The 20,358-nt window shown below is 27.2% G+C and overlaps 1 protein-coding gene and 1 pseudogene across 1 annotated transcript; one reads left to right on the top strand and one right to left on the bottom strand.

Annotated features, from left to right (window-relative positions):
* Positions 1-9,657: 9,657 nt before the first annotated feature.
* LOC132924619 (uncharacterized) lies at positions 9,658-12,243 on the bottom strand. Its single transcript, XM_060989026.1, has 6 exons — positions 12,115-12,243; positions 11,866-11,989; positions 11,647-11,762; positions 11,185-11,436; positions 10,362-10,507; positions 9,658-10,052 (listed from the first exon to the last, which is right to left on the bottom strand). Exons 1-6 carry the CDS (start codon positions 12,226-12,228, stop codon positions 9,761-9,763), a joined length of 1,044 nt encoding a protein of 347 aa, XP_060845009.1. The 5' UTR covers positions 12,229-12,243; the 3' UTR covers positions 9,658-9,760.
* Positions 12,244-19,287: 7,044 nt separating this feature from the next.
* On the top strand, positions 19,288-20,016 carry LOC132923971 (uncharacterized; annotated as a pseudogene).
* The last annotated feature ends 342 nt before the right edge of the window (positions 20,017-20,358 follow it).

Genomic DNA, 20,358 nt, shown 5'->3' with positions numbered 1-20,358 from the left:
TTCGGTATAACTTCCGTAATAAAAATGAGCGACAATTTTTTCAAACACATTCAAATTCAGTGTCTTAAAACACACATTTTGAAAAAAAAAAATTGAAAAACGAGCTTGGGCTGTTAACTAGATTTATATCGTGCATTATGGCAGGAGGTGAGAGAATTTAATGTTCTAGTCACCCACATAACCGAAAAAAGCTTGTGCTAAACACATTAAAAAGTCAATAGCTTCTGAGTTGTTTCTTGTTTATTAGAAATAAACACGATTGATGATACAAATTAACTAAAAAAATGTTCAAATCCACGGTAGTTGATATTAAAAATTGTGTATATTTATGTATAAATAATTACTACTAAAGTCCACTATTGCATCCTGTTGTACGTTACCTGAAAAGTAATTATAATAATATAATACAAAGCATTAGTCAATTTGACTTGTTTAACGTAAATGTAGCCTATCATTATTTTAGACCGGAAATCTATAAATTTAGTGCATGCATATATGATATATGCACTCTTGACTATCAGGGACTTAGCCAGAGTGGGGTGGGTCTCCCCGAAATGTCATCGACGAAATTTTTTTTAGAATCTTAGTGGAACGAAAATGCTAGTGTTTTTACAATGATGTTTTTTTTTTTGTACTGGTAAATCTAATAATTAATTATATGTTATCGAAAAAATGATACGATTAGCAGTTTAGCACACATATAAAGTATACGTATACCATATAGCTAGGTTTTTTTACAATACGTACATAATATAGCATTCTGTAGGTCATTACGAACTTAATTTTTGCTTAATTAATAAAAATGGTTAACATTACTTATTATTATTATTTTTTTTTTGGCTTGACCCCCTCCCCTTCCCTGAAATAAAATCCTGGCTACGTCCCTGTTGACTATAACTGTAATCATTCTCCTATCGTATCTCACGTATATGCCAATTCGTGTAGCCCAAATTGTTGAATTAACTAATATATTTTAACATTTTCCGGAGAGAAATCACCTACATTTCTAATTATGAATTGATTTATCTATATTTGTATAATGTTATGCTTATGCCAAAATATATAAACAATTAAAATTATAATAATCAAACTAATTCATTATACCATTTACATTTAAGATTTTAAGTAAATGCTAATGTCAATGTCCCATAAAAAAGATTGTAAGTACGATCAAATTACTATTCTGAAATAAGAATTACTTACTTTTAAATTCAGCAATATCTTTTAAAAAATCTATTACATTTTTAAAGTATTCAAATTATATTATGTAAAATTATAATTGAGTATCACAAACAATTAATTAATTTAATTGATCACTAATATTTAATAGACCAATCTCTTTTTAATAATAATTATGAAGTAGGTACCTAACTTTACTATTAATTAAATGTTTTGTAGTAATGTAGTTGCTTATACAATCATTTAGGCTTTATGCGTCAATCAAACTAGTACTTCCACATAACAGTATAAAATAAAATATCTTTATTATACATTTTAAATTTCAATAATTACTTTAATAACATCAAATAAAATACAATCAATAATGTGCGTTACATTATCAACTTAAGTGATCTTATAAAAAATATAATACGATTTCTCAATTATTTCTAACTTTTAAAACCTTATATTATATTTTTAATATTTTCACATTTTCTATCGATATTTATAGGGAAAAAAATCAAATATATAAAATATCAATAAGACAGCTTCAAAATATTTTGAAAAAATGTTTTTAATTACAAAAAAATTCTTTAATCACATTTGGTGAAAATTTCGAGTATTATTATTATTTGTTTTTAGTTGTAACGTAAGATATTATAAAAAAGAAAAAAAAAACATTAACTGGTTTTGCGTAAACATTTCTTTTTTCCTTACTTTAGTTTTTAATGAAAGATATAAACACATTTTCTACTATTTTTGTGTATTCAGACACACGAAAAAATAAATAAATTAATGTATAAATCAATATTCAGTCATTTAGATAAGGGTCAGTAACTTTAACCATCATCTAAGGATACGAAATATAATATTAGAACTTTTAATACTATTCTAAGTTATTATATTATGTCGGGGAATTATTGATTCCGCCGAAACTACCTGTTTAAGAAAAAGGTTTGTATTGATTCCGCCAGCTACTGTTTATACTTGTTTATAATATCTTCATATCGATTCCGCTGGAAACTGTTTATCTCTCCCCCCCTCCCCCATCTTGTATATAATATATTTTAAAATATTGAGTCCTACTAATATACTATGTATATATGTATATGTATATTAATAAATTATATAAAATGATAATAATAATTGTATAATTCAAAATTAAAATGTATAATCTAATTAATATAAATACAATATAAATGTAATAACTATACTTTTAGTAAAATTTGGACATGTTTTATAAAAGTGAATTGTTGCAAAAATATTTATTTAGCGAAATTAAATCATTTTATACAATTTAGACTATACATTTTAGTTTTGAAATATTATACAATTATTATCATTTTATTAATACATAATAGCAGGAAATAGGAATGGCAAATATATATATCGCTAAATTGATATAGTTTTGTCATATTTTAAAAGTATGACATAAACAAATTCAGTATTTATTTCATTATAAAATAATTATTAAGTTATAATTTTATTTTTCATATTATATTTGTTATTTTATTAAACTGTTCCATGGTTGGTAACAGGTATGGAATATAAGAAAAATACATCACATGTTGTAATACAGTTCGACGAAAAGACAAATAAAGATAAACATTGTATTGATCTTATACCTATATCATGGACATATATGAAGGATAGCAAATTGTATTGCAAGTATCCTAATAAAAAAGAATATGCCCTAATCGATAAGATGAGCAAAAGTTTGTCTGATCCCAAAAAATCTTGGAAAAGCTTTGGTATCAGCATTATGACCGAAGCGCGTAAGTACATATTAACTTAAATTTTTGGTAATCTTATTAATTTGTATGCACATATTTAATATATATCTGTATTTTGTTCTTTCTATACACCAGGTATTGTATTTTTATGTTTTGCATCTAATCTCATTTTACATTTCAGGAAGTTATGAGCAAGGCGTCAGACGAATTACTCTAGCATTTTCAAAATCAGTACCTAATACATAGTAGTGCAGTTGTAGAGCCTAACAGTTCTGAAGATGAGTGTAATCCTAAAGAGTTATCTGTAAATGAGCTTCAAAACATTTGAAAAACATTTTATCTTTTAATAAATTGAATCCCAAATTACAGAACATAAAACAAACTATGGTAGTTTTTATAATTAAACTAAATTTATAACTAAATTGCACGAAGTATAATAATCAAATATTATCTATTTATATTATTATAGATAAAGATCAGTCACAGTCCGATTCATCATCATCTGAAATATCCTCAGCATCAGAAAAGAAAAAAAAAGGTTAACAAAAAAAATTTAAAAATTCTGGTTTGAATACAGTTTTACGCCCAGGACATAATGTGTCAGTGTCATAATTTATGCATATTATACTATTGGTAAGGGGAGTCTACTGGACACTACTGGTAAAGCATTATTAACTATGACATATAACACTACTATGACTAACAGTAACGTGTTGGCTGATTTAGACAATATACTTGGTATATACTGTCATGTCTGAGTTAATAATATTTTACCAGTACTGATTGGTACTGGAAGTACAGTACTGGGAGTACAATACCGATCAGTGCTGGTAAAGCGTTATCATCTCTGACATGCCAGTACTGTCCTAACTCTGGCGGCCAGTATTGGGAGTACAGTACCGACCAGTACTGGGAGTACAGTACCGATCAGTACTGGTAAAGCGTTATCATCCCAGACATATGCCAGTACTAGCCTAACACTGGCGGCCAGTAGTGTGCCAGTATTGGCCAGTACTGGTATAGTATCGCGCCCGTTGTAAATTTCCGATTGGAAATAATATAAGTTAACTTATATATTATGTAAGAATATATATTTTAAAATTGGGTGAGGGACTGAGGGGAGATAAACAGTAGTCGGCGGAGTCAATAACCCGTGGAATCAATATAAAATCGGCGGAATCAATAAACGCCCTATTATGTCTACTAATAAAAAGATAAAAATATTACATTCACAATATGCTGAAAAAAAAGTATGCTATTAATAACCATAATATCGTACCTTTTACAATGACACAACTCCAAAATACATTAATTGAAAAAATTACAAAACTTATTTTAAAAAAGTATATATATTTTTAAATTTCAGATAATTCTTTTTATACAATTAATTCTATTATATTATATAAAACACTGTTTTAGTTCAGTAAATTAGCTCTTGTTAAATATATTACTATTAAATGATCGATAAAGTTAGATCTTTGAGTTATGTCACTTTTCTTACTTTTCTAAAATCACTTTATTTAAAAAAAAAATCTTATTGCAAAAAAATGTAAAGTAAGTTATAAAAAAAGTGGATATACACGTAGCTCTTCTGTATATTAGAGATGAAAAGTAGGTCACTATAATGCATGTGTTAAATTTGAATGCAATAACAGATATCATTGTATACGAAAAACGATTCTGAACGGAGATGATTTGTCAGTCTAGGACAGTGGTTTTCAAACTGGGTGCCGCGGCACACCAGTGTGCCGCGAGTATCCACTAAGTGTGCCGCGGTTTTTCCATAAATTATCGATTGCACTGAATTATGATATAAGAAAATGCGGGTATGTGTCAACTATTCGTCCAAGAATTAAAAATATTTGTTAGCCCATCAATCACATATTTCTTATTAAATGTATATATAATTATAAACAATTTTGTTCATCTAAAAAAAAGGTCAGTGTGCCGTGAAAATTTTTTGAAGTTTACGGTGTGCCGTGTATAAAAAAAGTTTGAAAACTACTGGTCTAGGATAATTAGTTGAATATATTATATTCTTACCTATATTTAAATTGTAATACATTGTTATTTTACTCCATTTCGTAAAAAATAAATTTCATACGTTCATAAAATTTTTTCTATTTTGACGCTGGAGTTTTTTTCAGTTATTTGAAGAAAAAGTTACGGAGAACCTTGTATTGGGTTTTTTAACCTTAGATATAAATTACAAAAATTGTGACTAACGATTTTTCAATTTTTTTTTTACTACAATAAGAACAACTTATATTTTATTTCCGTTGCTTAACTTAAACCTGATACAATTTCAATATGTTACATAAATTGTATGTATTACACTATTTTTATATACTTTTATTACCTATATAATAAAATGGTAATAAATTAAAAATATGAAATTGTATAAATCGAAGGTAAATCTCTAGTGTTGTAATGTTGTATATATAACGGAATATACGAGGCGGGAGTCAACAAATACCGATTCGACAAAAATTAATTACCGCAGGTGTCGGTACTACTTGTTCGACGGTTTGGGAATCGGATACCGAGATACCTATTTTATACGTAAACCATCGCGTGACGTATACGACACTAGTCTATAGTAAAATATCAAAGATTCATTTTAGTTTCTAAATGAATTATAACAAAATCTATAAATAATAATATATGCATATCAATACTATAAAAATATAAAATAAAAATAATTATAGTTGTATATAAATACATTAGTAATATTATCCATACTTATATACGGTAAATCAGAAAAAGCTGGAATAACCAAAACTGTAAGAATTGTAATTGTTATAGACATTAAATTAAACTTTAAAAAAATCATTTCGATTATTTGATATAAGCTAAGAACAAAATTAATGTGAACGTTAAATAATGAAATGATAATAAAATTACTACTCAAGTCATTTTGTAATCAAGTACCTAGTCTCTAACCCCTTCTTTCTCAGAAGAGAATAAACAATATTCACTATTTGTTGTTTACACTGTAAAAAAAATATGTTCATTATTTTTTCGAATTTAGGTCATTTGTTATTATTCAATATTAAAGTAATATTTAAATAATGAATAATGATTTTAATTATATCATGACGTAACCATAATATACATGCGTTTTATTTGATAGGTACCTACACAAAACTACAAAAGTAATAATAAAATAAATTATTTTAATAAATATACCAAAAATATAACATGATTATTGATTAATGTATATATAATAAGATATTACACATATTATTTAACAAATTCATTCAGTGGCGGCCTGGGTTCATTTTTTTGGTCGGCTATGGGCCTTTTTACAGTTTTATATTTATAGATACCTATAATTTATCTTACTGGCGTATTATGTAATTTGCGCCAAAAACAACCTGAAAAAATAAATATTTATGTAATTTGCGCTACTTTTTAAGGTTATAGTTTGCACCACATAATAAAACTAAATCAAAGGACATTATATAATCTGCACCATTTTGTACCTTCAAAAATTGTAATTTGCGTCATTATTCGCCTTATTCAAATTGTAATTTACGCCACTTTTAAATAACTAAACAATTTTTTTTTTTAAAAATAACATATTATTGTATTTTTAATCATTTATTAATCAATTTAATTTTAATAGTTATACATTTCTTGAAAATTATTTAAAAAAGTATTAAATAAGTATAATTCCAATGTATACAATTCAGCCATATTATAGTTATAAATAAATGTAGAAGTAAACTTAAATTCCAACAATTGAAGTTAAAAGTGTGGCGCAGATTACATATTCTATTTCGTTTTATGTCGTGGCGTAAATTACTGAAATTAATTTTTAGATGTGGTGCAAAATATCATCTCTCGGTTTATCGGTTTATAATATTATATAATATATAGTATTTTATTCCACGGTATTTATTATTTTTAAAATAACATAATACAACTATCTACCACGATTTAAGATAATATCTACAAACTAAATCGTTTATGAACATTTTTAAAATAATATATTTTAGAAGCTCAATCGGGTAATGGATGTAAAGGCCCATTTAGCAAAGGGCCCAGTCGGCGATTGCCGACTCGCCGATTTGGCTAGACCCCCACTGCATTCATTACAGTAACCCAATACCTACCTAATTTGTGTTAAAGTGGTATCAACTTGCTAGAATTTTTTGTTTAACTCTAATAAAAAAAATTCCCATTTTCTCTATCCTCCACACAAAGTATAGATTCCGAGCGAAGTGATAAATGTATTGATTTTACAATGATGTTTTTTTTTTTGTATCCGTGTTCACGATAAATAATTGATAAAACGATTCGATTTCAACCTAAAGGGTATCTATCCTATTTTCCTACACGACCAACTTTTTTTCTTTTTTAATCATGATAGTTCCCGCGTGAACAGCTGTTAGCCATTTTTTCTTTCGAAACAGCGCCTAATGGATACGGGGCAATTATGAAAATAATTTATAATAATATATGCATTACCACGTATTATTTATATTACTATTTATTCATTTCTATAGGTTTTCTTAACCTAGTTATTAATTTTACATTGCTAAATAAACAAATTACCGTTAACACATGTGTGTGAACAAACAATACACAACGGTATATGCACGTTATTTCGGTAACCGATCGACTTACGGGTTTCGTGTTGAACTCAAAACTATATACATCGGAATCCGTAAACGAAATTAAGAATGATGTATTAAGTGGGTTACTGTAATAAATGTATTAACCATAACATGTGTATTATTTGGTCTATATCGTTAAGGATACATTAATCTTGTTATGTTTTTGATAGTTAAATCTTCTGTTAAAATAATTTATTTAACTATTATTATGGCAGTAGTCTGAATTATTTTTTTCCGAAAAAGTGTATTTGTACGTTATCGTCATTATCATTGTACGATAAAAATTAAAAACAAAAATAATTTTCTTTTTTTTCTATTTCATTGAAATATGAATTTTGGAGGGTACCTACTCATTACTACTCGTACTACTTGAATATAATTTAATCACAAGTATAGTAAGATTAAATTAATATTTTTATTAGACACTATTATTAGCATTTGATTTCTAAAATCAATGTTATTTTTTTTGATTCTATTTATTTAAATTACACGTCCAGTTGTGCAAATACGCTGTGTTAAGTTGTTAAAAAAAGTAACGTACAGCGATAGAACACATAATTCGTAATTATTTTATTTCTCGTTGATTTCATAATTTTATAAATTTCGGGTTATAAAATATACAATTTAAAATTAAATTTACTTTCCACAGTTTTTACTGATTTCAACTCACGCAACAATATTGAAAAATTAAATGCGTTCAAGTTAAAACAAATAATAATAATAATAAATAATAGTCGCTATAATATGTAGGTATAACAGAATTTTAATTAAAGTATAAACATATTTGTTTTTAATCAGACCAGACAAATATATAGGGCACCGAGTCTAAGGATAGTATAAATAGTTTTTATCTCTGTTTATATATACGAAATATACAGTGTGTACAGACGAAAGAATACCGACTAAAGAAATATCTTTTTTGTTCTAACCAATATTTTTTAATTATTTTTTTTTTACATTTAATTTTTAGAAAATTGCGCTATATTTATGGCATAACATAATTTGATTTTTAGAAAAAAATTGATAGTAAAAACATTTATTTGAGTCAAGTAATTTTGTTGTCATAGTTTTTAAAATATAAATATGTTTGTGGAATAATATTTTTTTTGTGCATTTTTATATTTAAGTTAATCTTAAATCATTAATTATCTTTAGAATATTCATAATTTTTGATTTTTACAGAAGAGTTTATACAATTTAATTTATAGAAATGTATAAAACTATTTAATTTATGCATGTTTAGCTAATATTTTTTTTTTCATTTAGCCATTGAAAAATTAAAAATCTTCAGTTACAAGTTTTATGAAGGTGTTATTAGATTTTTCAAAAGTAAATAACAATATCATATCGAAATTTTATCTCGAGATAACGATAACCATAAAGTATTGTACGTCATAATATATCGTATTGTAGTAGTAACCGGCAACCGCGATAACCAAATACTGGGCGAGAAAGTTGTGATACCTAGTAATTAGAGTAATCATCTTGTATGATTTAAGTTTGATATCACTGTATTTAGCGAACACCTTATTTAAATCAAAAAATATAACTATAAAAATTAATTATAAAAATAGATGTATACGTTTATAGTATTGAATATAAAAGTTGTCTTTTATTTAATCAATAATAACGAATAAGTTTAAAAATATAAAAAATTATTTATTATTATTTATTATTTATTTATTTTTTATTCAAGTTAAAAATATTTAGATTTTGATATGTACATATTCTCATATAGAATGTATTATTTTAAGTATTATAAAATAAAAAATGTACCACTAATTTAGCGCAATCGTCTATATACATATATACTATATAGTTCATATAAATATGATACGTTCAACTTCAATATATTATTACTTTGTAGTTTGTATAAATAAAACAAGTTTCTGATAGGAACAACAAAAAAACTAGGTATCTAAGTCTCAGCATGTAACGAAACCAGTATTTAATAATAATATACTTTTATAAAAATCTATACGATAAATATGGTAACACATGTTAAAACATATTATGAAAACAAAAAGTAGTCAATTAATGACGGTAAAATCTGTCGTCCAATTAGAACCATTCAGAGAACACCTCTCTATCAAGACATTACTACGGGACACAGAAACATAGCATAATATGAACAACACTTAATAGTTAATTGCCATATTGGCGTAGTTATATTTATTGGATGAAACAAATGGCATAGGGTATGATCAAAAAAGCCATCATTACACCTTAGAACGTCTTTGATTGATATCATTTCTTATCGGCTATATCTTTATCCACTTTCACCATATGATTGAAGAGATCTATAAGCCTTTTCGAATAGCCCATCTCGTTGTCATACCAAGCACCAATCGTTACGAATTTTCCACCGATGATCGACACTTGGTTGAAATCAACTATTGCTGAATACAGATGGCCAATGAGATCGGAACTGACGAGTTTAGTCTTATCTTCGATGAAGGAATACACATCATTGTCGCATAATGTCACAGTTTCCCAGATCGCACACTTGATTTCCTCTAATTTCACGGGATTTTTAAGGCTATTTATATAAAATAAAAATTAAACAAAAAAAAACGAAAATTTGAAATATTCGTTGCATGAGTACCTAAACACTTATGTTTTTATTAAGAAACAAAATATCTATATATTTTCATAGTTTGCTGCGGCGCACAGACACAATTGCACAAATACGCAAAGAATACTTCACTCCTTTTTTCATTTTTATATTATATTAACCATACACTATCTGTCGTGCGTAGTTCTCGCATTATATACCACATTGGCTATTTCATAGTCTATACTCTATACGATATAATTAATATATATTTATTCATATAAATTACGTTACTTTATATAAAGTTTCAGCAGCGACACGTCCAGTGTGGGCACTCTTATGGAGTCACCGGTCACTTTTCCTTTTAGTTCAGGAATAATGATTCCCAAGGCTTCCGCAGCGCCCGTGGAGCTGTGCACAATGTTTCCAGGGGCTGACCTCTGATACGGAAAATCATAAACATAACAAGTAAATTAGGTTATGATGTAACGGCTCAATTCTAATACAACTTCTAAAAATAGTATTTTTTTTAAAAAAAATGTTAATGATATTGTTGGTAATATTGTGTCTATTATGTTTGGTAAATGTTACATTCGTTGCAAGGCCTGTAAAGGGTTCATAATATTACACAATATAGAATACGGCAATTAAGTTATATATATTATAGCTTTGGTTTTTAATTAATTTAATTCAAAACAGAAAAAATATTTGTTTGTTTTCCGTGTACCGGTTTTTCTTTTACCTACATACGTATATATATATATATATATATATCCAGACGTTATGTATACGAGTATAAGTAAGATAATATGGAAATAACTAGATTATAACGGAATTATTTACTAAAAACGGGAAAAAATTGTTAACCGTTCGAAGTTCTTCGGGAACTGAACATGTTTTGCAAAAAAAAAGGATCTCATTTTAAACGTGATGTATGGGTACTTATGTTAGTAGTACATTTTAGAAATACATTTTGTATTGTGCATTTAGATAGAGATGACAAAACGGTTTTGAAATAACTATTATGCAAGATAGGTACATTTTGACATTCGTATTAAAATGAAGCAGAAAAACCGACAAAAATGTAATTTATAGTATTATAAAAATTGCTTCTCACGTCTTTAGTTTTGTCAAGAACAGCCTGACTAGATGTCATGGCATGAACTGTGGTCAAGAGACAGTTTTCTACGCCGAACTTTTTGTTTATAATATTCAACAACGGTGCCGCACAATTAGTCGTGCACGACGCATTTGACACCACCTCCATACACTTTTTATACTCATTGAAGTTGACGCCCTTCACGAACATAGGTGCGTCTTTGCTTGGCGCGCTGATAATCACCTTTTTCACTCCCGCAGCCATGTGTTTCTATAAATATCATTAAAGTGTTACTAGATTATTGCAGAACAGAACTAGTCATAAACTTCATACCGTACTATAATAGGTACTAACTACTAAGTAGTAAGAATAATATAAGTACTTATACTTTATAAAGACTTTTAGACTTTTTTATAAAGATTATTATATTTTTAAATAATATTATATCTCATTAAAAAACGTTTTTTATACTAAACGCACCTTGGCTAGTGCGACTTCGGTGAACCTTCCGGTCGAATCTATCACGTAATCTACCGGTAATTCATTCCACTTGATCTTTTCTGGGTTTTCTTCTCCATATACTTTCAAGATATTGCCTGTAGAGACAAACATGTACACAATAATAATAATAATATTCAGTTATATCGACGTCAAATTTATATTATCTTGATAATATTAAAGTCGTATAGTAATTATAACCATTGATGTCGAGACTGTTTTCGCGTACGCAAACCTTCGCGGGATACGTTCCGTGAACCGTGTCGTATTTGAACGAGTGCGCGATCGTCGCTGCATCGGCACTCGGCTCGTTCACAGCAACCACCTAACGATGAAAAAATAAATAAATTCATACCACCAACAATAAAAAACAAATTATATGTGCACGATGGCCCATTTTTAAGATCGATATAGCTACATACTATATAATCCATTGGACTAGGGACTTACATTTACGTTATACTGGAGGGCTAATCTGAGTACACATTTCCCTATTCGACCGAATCCATTAATTGCGACATTAGGTAAATTGCATGCTAGTCGTATTTTTTGCACAACCATCATTTCGGGTGTGATCAACCGCAAACTGTATTTGAACATTATAACTTTAATAACAAGACAAATGTAATAAAACTATTATATAAAACTTGTTTTAAAGAAAATTAGGTTTATAATAATAATTGTTTGTTGATTTACAAACATCATCGGTAATTGTAAATTACCTATTTGATTAAGCCATATAATATTTTTTTTTTTTACAGTATCTATGATTTAGAACACTATACTGAAAGTGGCTATTTTCTCGAGCAGTCGCGTACACAAGTAATATTTATTTTACATATTATTATAATACCTGGGTTCACCTATAATAGTGCCCAACTAATTGTCTGATGTCTCCTTGGGTAGGCCTGACATTATATTGTTGTCATCGCCGTAACTAAATAATCTCATACATTTTAGATTTTATTATTCTAAGCGAAGCGATAATTATATTAAAATATCAAACCGTTATTTTAATAGTATTTATTTATAAGCATTAAGAATTAGAATTTTGTCATATTCAAGAAAATTACAAATTATTAAATGTATAAAAAAATGCCTGTTTACTCGTATACCTAAGATTTAAAATTAAGTACAAGGTTCTTTATACGTTTTGCACCCTAAATTAAAAAAAAATTATTACCGGTAGTGACGTATTTTCTTTTTTTGTGGGGGGGGGGTCTAAATATTAAGTAAAGTTTATAATATTCTAAAAAAAAAAACGTGTTATGATTTGATAATTATATTATTTATATTATATTATATTATACTATTATTATGAATACAAATGTTAAACTAATAGTTTTTTATAATAAAAAAGATAGACCTACTATTCATTAAAATATTACATTTACTGAGTTTAAAATTATCAACAATACACAATTATAATACACGTATTACCTCGTTTTTTTTGGAAAACATTTTCGATTTGGATATCCATTTTAACTACACGAATATTAAGAGTGTACTAACCAAAATTGAAAATACTAATACTAACCTAGTATAGTATGAGCTATAGGAACTGGGCCTCGATGTCACCATTGTGCATACGTAGAACATAGTGTTTTAAATTTTTGATAATAATGTATAACCGAATAACCGCAATATTGCCAATTAGTATTATCGCACCGGCCGATAAGGCCGTTTTGTAACAGATATATTTATTATATATTTGTATATATATTGTATTTGTATATTTGTATTATACGTATGTTGTATGTATAATATAACTGTGGGTTTTTGGTCAGTTATCAATTATAAATAATTTTGTTCTGTACATAATCTACAAATTACAAATTAGTTTACACAGTTTAACTGAACATCTTATTACTCTGACGATGGCGTGCTTTGCTCGCCGATACGGTGCGTATGAACTTAACCAATGTAAAATAAAAGCGCGAGCGTAATCGGGCTTTCTAGTAATTAATTAGAAGTACTTTATCTTAAATGTACTAGAAAAAAAGTTGGCCCAAGCGGGTTCACAAAATCCTGGTCCAAACGGGTTGCATTTTTATTAGTGACCTAAACGTCCCCGGCCCAAACGTGCCTCGCCCCACAAACACACATCATTGTAAAATCAATACATTTATCGCACTTAGCTCAAAATCAAAATAATTTCATTACAAATGTATTGGTTTAAATAAAACGTAATATAATTATTACATGCTGCTTACCTAACTAAATAATTGATTTTGTTATAGTATTTTGTAACTTGTATTTTGAGTTAGTTACTATTCAAAATTCTATATAAAGACGAAAAGATAGCATAGCTGTAACTTTGTAACTTTTATCACCTATAAATTATATAACGGCATAATAATATATCAATGATTCTAATTTAATTATGGTTTCAGATACTGTAGAACAATTTGAAAGACAAGAAAGAAATAAATTTATTATAAATGCATGCTGTACAAAAGAATGCAATTTAAAATTTATTAAAGCACATTGTCCTGAACAAAACACTAAGTAACTATACAATCTAATTTTTAATAATTATATTATAAAATGTGAAAGTTTAACCGTTAAGAATTAATTGTTGGTTATTGTAGCAACCACTTCAAAAATATTTGTTCAAAATAAATTTATGTATAGGAAGTTGTATTAATCTATTGAAGATCTACAATTATTATTTTAATTTTAAATTCTATCCCTAGTTATAATTATTTATTATTGTTACCTGTAAAAATATATTGGTACAGTGCCTAAAACTTCTTGAGCACTAAGTTCAATATGCTTTTTAAATTTGCACCGCTTTCCTTGCTTCAATTTCTAAATTATCAGATGAATGGTTTTAATATAGTCTTTTTCAATGTCATTAACAATTTGGCTAACTATTAAATAAATACGATCACATTATTACGCTTTACACTCGATACATCGCCAACTAATATCTTTGTTGAATCAATATAAATATAATTTGGAAGTCTAAACATTTTTACTTTTAATAAATTCGATATTAATGACTGGTAGAAAACACATATATATTATATATTATATATTTATTTAAACAGTACAGCATTCACGAAAATAAAACAGTGTTTAATATTCTACACCAGTGGCGTAGCGTGGGTTTCAGCTTAGTGTACCTATGCATTGAAATAGTAAGTTAATAAAATTATGGGGGGCAATGTCTCCCACACCCCCTATCAGTGCCGCAATAACCGGGTGTGTTGCGTGTGTCAAACACACGGGCCCAGGGCCCCAACCTATAATGGGGGGCCCAATGATAAAAATTGAAAAGTATGTAGAAAGAAAAAAATAAAAAGATTTTGTTATAATAATATAATAATAATTAATAATTATTGAACAATAGATCGATTTGGTCTTGTACAACACAACGTTATCGTATATTAACGTTTCTTTTGCGGCCCGTATAACCGAAATTAAAAATAGTTTGGTTGCAATTGATTAAAGCGCGTCATGCGAAGGAACGCGTATTTTGACCGGCCTATATAGTATGAGTTAAGAGATCCTTTTCAAAGCTTAAACTTATCAAAAATTACTTACGAAACTCCATCGGTCAAGAGAGACTTTCAAGTATAGCTTTGCTTAATATTGAAAGACAACAAACAAATGATATTAACATAGAAAATATAATTGACAATTTTGCCAACAAAAAGGCAAGAAAAAAGAATTTTTTAAAGTGAGTAATGTATTTTTTTTTTCAATTTTTTAATTGGCTGTTAATGCTTATGTATAGTGTGTTCAATTAAATTGTTACTTGATAATTATTTATATTTAAAATTAATAAAAAAAGGTTACAAATTATTACATTTTTTTATTTGTAAATACATACTTGTATGTGTTTTCCTTATGTTAACCTTATTTTTGTTTATATTTGTATGAGTAAAAATTCAAAATTCCAAAGTATGTTTTCAAATTTGGAAAAATTAATTTTCAAGACAGGAGGGGGGCATTAATTTTATTTGCACACGGGCCCAAATTGGTGTAGTTGCGGCACTGCCCCCTATACTCCTCTTAAAATGTAACTTGAAACATACAATGACTCAATGTTTTACGTGTTTGTTAATATATATTACGTAAGACTATACAATATACAATATTATATTATATTTAATAAATAAATAAGAATAATTCGATAGACAACGGCTGACGTTAGCGATAGCGTATGCAAAACTGATCTTGCATACACGAATGACAAAAACACGACCGCGAGCATTCTATGTTTTGTGGACTTTACAATTACTTTGCCGTGGACATGTCAGTTGATAAAATATTTCTGAAAATAACTCTTAAATTTGAATAGGCGTTTGATATATACAAAAAAAAAATACACAAAAGAATTCCATAACATCAATTATGATTATGGTATAGTTTCCCTATATCCGGAAAATAAATATTATTATAATTTATGTTTTAATGGCCGCGTCCATTTGTCCTAGATCGCCACAATCATAACTATTTTTTTGAGTGGGAATGTTACTTACATTTATAAAACACCATTCTTATAAATTTAATTGCGTTCCTTTTAAATCTTAATGTAAATAACTCAAAAAACTAAAAAAATGTTTGGTGGGAAGTACCATATCTTTGATGACTATCATAATACTGCATTTGTTTCAACTCTAAAAGCATACATACCAAAACCTAATGTCTCTTAGCAGTTAAATGAATAGTGATTAATATTTTTTTTCGAAAACAATCAATATTGTTTGTTCATCGTTTAAGTGTATCAAATCTTTTTGGAGTAAAACAAACAACACTGAAAATTTGTATAACATATTTACATCTCTTACTATACTTTATTGATTTGTGGAGAATTATATTATTTATTTTAATTTGTTATTTTCCTACCTAATAAAACCTTTGTTTTTTTTACCAACATAAAAATATCATCGTATTAATTGTTAACAATAAATTTATTTCAAACAATTTAAATACATATTTTAATTAATAAATTGGTACTTTTACAGTATATCATAAAAATTAAAAATATGGTATTGACGTATTGTATACATATATATAAAAAAATACCCACAGTATTAATTATTATTGTATTCTTTTTCACAAATTATCCGAGTCGATAATTTCTTTACAGTTTTTCTGTAGCTTATATATTATTCCTACATGGCACTTTGATACTACAGGCGACAATGGTCAGTTTCTATGTGCATGTATTTTTTTTTCTTAATGAGCGTATCAGTAATAACGTTTTATTAATTATTTTTTAACTTTTTTAATTCAAAAAGAGCTGAAAATCTTGTTTCATTATCAAACAATAGTAAAAACTTAAAAGAAGGTAGAAACCAAGTTATGCACTTTACATTAGTGTTGTGTGTTTGTATTTATTTTAAACCAATATTTCTATATTATATTATTTTATTTACCTACCTATGTTGTTAGTAAAAATTACATGTAAAATATTAATTTATGAATTATTTTGTATTATTTTGTACTAAAAGGGAATGATAGTAATAGCAATAACTGTCTGAAGGATCGTACAAAGAAAATATTGACTGTTAGACGAAATTTAAATGATGAGCTAAATGCTTCTAAGATATCCAACTTGTATGAAAGCAAACACAAACAATTATGGTTATTCAAATTTATCTATATGAATAAAAATATATATGCCTATTAAGCAAGTTACTCATATTATTTTCATATTTTTTATTTTAGGAATGGGTTGAAGATGTTAATAATATTAATAAATTAACTTCAAAAGATGTTAGTATAATAATTATTTATTATGATAAAAAAACTCATGTACTTAATTAAAATTGAAAATAATATAAATAATATTCAATTTTATAATATTATAATATTATATTGTATTTCATGAATACATAATATTATTATGTTATTGAGATACTTAGTTAATTAGGTTATTAGATAGTAAATAAGTTAATATTTAAAATTGTAGGTTGTTGTCATATCTATATTAAAAAATTAATTATATTTATCTATTAATATTATATTATACCTCGTTACTCATTAGTCCTTACTCACCAATTAATTACTCTTATTTTATTTTAAAACATGTTTTAACTATCAGGATTATAGCAAAATAAATGATCATCTGTAAAATACAAGTATGTATTGTATTGATAAAGTTTTAGAAAAATGTAATGAGAATATTGAATCAAATTTTCCTGATAATATCTTATCCTTGTATAAAGTTAATATTCTTTTTTAATATAAATTCTCACTTCTAGCTTTTTAATTTAACATATTATTGTTTTTATTGATTATTTTAAGAATGATGGTCTTGAAAACATTAATGCTAATCATGCTTACAATGCTTTTAATGTTAATTTTGCGATTGCTGATGCTAAAAGTCTTAATAATGGTTCAATTAATACAAATAAAAGTGTATCTATCAATGGTACCAATGAACGCATGGTGAGTTTTGAAATCCAACTAAGCTATTTTATAATTATTTAAATAATGTAGGTATCTGCTTAATTATTTTTTTTTTTTTAGAGTGTAGATAAATTATTTAATACTACCATGGGAATGTTTTATTAAAATGATATAGAATACATTCACAAATCAAAATCAAGTAAATAATATGTGCACAGATGAAAATTTAAGTCATGTGTCAGGTACTGAGATATCTATGGATTTGGGTGATTTTCCTGTTGAAAATTTAAAGAAAAAAAGAAAAAGTATAAAAGGTGATTTAAGGGAATATAGAGATATAATAAAACATAAGAGAAATTCTGGAATAGAGTATATGACAAACAAAGGAAAGATTGTTCTCGGTCGAAAGTGTATACCTTGTCAAAATGTAGAGCTAATTGCAAAAACAAAATTGATCTTGAGTTACAAGATAAGTTATTCACAAATTACTGGTTAATGAAAAACTATAATAAGAGAGTGTCATACATATCTGAATTAATAACTAGTAGCAACAAAAAAACACAAACCAAAAAAGAGTGCACACCAGAAAAACAGAAAAATAGAGTAAAGGTTTATCACTATTCTGTTCCAAAAGATGGTATACTTATTTCAGTTTGTAAAAAAATACTCAACGTTTTTTCAGTTAGTTTAGTATATAAACTGGATTCTTTGAAAATTCCCGAGTCATTGTTCTTACCATAAGCACCAATGTCCACCCAAGTAAAACAATAGTTGGCATCACATAATGCCATCAAAACAATTGAAAAAAATGTTTATAATTATAATAGAGTGAGCCAGAATGTTCTGGTTGTATCATACGTATGTGTTTCCCATCAAGTGCTCCAATGCAATTAGGGAACTTTGCATGTATTTCAAACCCTTTAGAGATTTCTATCCACTTCTCCTTAGTGGGTTGAGACAAGACTATATTTTTCAATTTTCTCCAAATCACCTCACTTACATGACGAATAATAATAGACGCAGTAGATTTTCCAATCTTATATCCATAATGCAACTCACCTATAGAACATCCACTTGCTAGGTACCTGTAAAATCCATAATTAATTTTAGATTCAGAACAAGTGATGAATGTATTGAATTTACAATATAATAAATATTTTATGATACAGTTTGACCATACACCTACAAGCTACAACACAGAAGAACAAGTACCCGGTTTTTTTTAAATGTATTATATTTTTATCCATTTTAGGGACAACATTACAAAAAAAATAGAAAAGTCTTCGTGATAACTATATGAGGGAAGCAAACAAGTGTAAGACTGTTAAATCAGGATCGGGAGCATCTAAAAAATCCACATATATTCATTTTGAAAGATTAAGATTTTTGCAAAAGACGACAGAAAAAAATATTACTGAAAGTAGTTTCTGCTCAAACGATGAAAATTCAAACACAACTGTCGATGAAAACGACGAAAATGAGACGTTTAAAACCCCCAACTACACCCGCGAAAAAAGAACAAAAAAATTAAAACTAAATCCAGCTGATGAGCATTTCGCTAATTTATTAGAAAAAAGTTTAGCTCAAAAGCAAGTTCCAGAAAAACAAGAAGATGATGAAGACAAACTATTTTGTTCGTCTCTATTGAAAGATATCAAAAAAGTACCAGAAAACAAACGTCTAAAACTCAAAATTGATATATATAATTTAATATTACAAAATCAAACAATATCGCCTCCTAGTAGATATCACTCTCAAATGTATAATCAGCAATATATACCAAATAATGCTGGATATCCAAATTACGACACTAGTACTGCATATGACACACAAATGCGCAGATATCATCAAGATACTTCTACACAGAAAAGCATTTATCAACAACAAAATATGGCTTCATTGCCTACCTCTTCCCCAACACCATCAAATGTTAGTGATACTTCTCAGCACTCAATTATGGATTTGTTTGAAGACAATCATTATTAACAAGTTTGTAGATATTAAGTAAAAAACATTAAATAGGTTTTCATTTATAAAAATGTAAGTTTTTGTTTCAAAGTGTATTTCAAATTAAAGTTAATGTTTCATAATTATATTGTAAAGGTAAAGTTATATTGTTATATTATTTGTATGGTAAAAATTAAAGTACATACCTCAAAGTGATTATGAGTTTTTCTTCAGGTGAAATGCAATACCTAATTGCATTTTCATCAGCCGTAATGTCATCCTTTATTAGTTCCAACAACCAATCAAAAGATTGAACGAACATCCTGAAGTAGTTCAAAAATTTAGGTTCATAAACCCTGAGATTTGGATAAAGCGTAATGT

The sequence above is a fragment of the Rhopalosiphum padi genome, chromosome 3 (assembly GCF_020882245.1).
Source record: "Rhopalosiphum padi isolate XX-2018 chromosome 3, ASM2088224v1, whole genome shotgun sequence".
Classification (NCBI taxonomy): Eukaryota; Metazoa; Arthropoda; class Insecta; order Hemiptera; family Aphididae; genus Rhopalosiphum; species Rhopalosiphum padi.
Note: the sequence above shows the minus strand (reverse complement) of the source record. Positions and strands in the feature narration are given on the sequence as shown.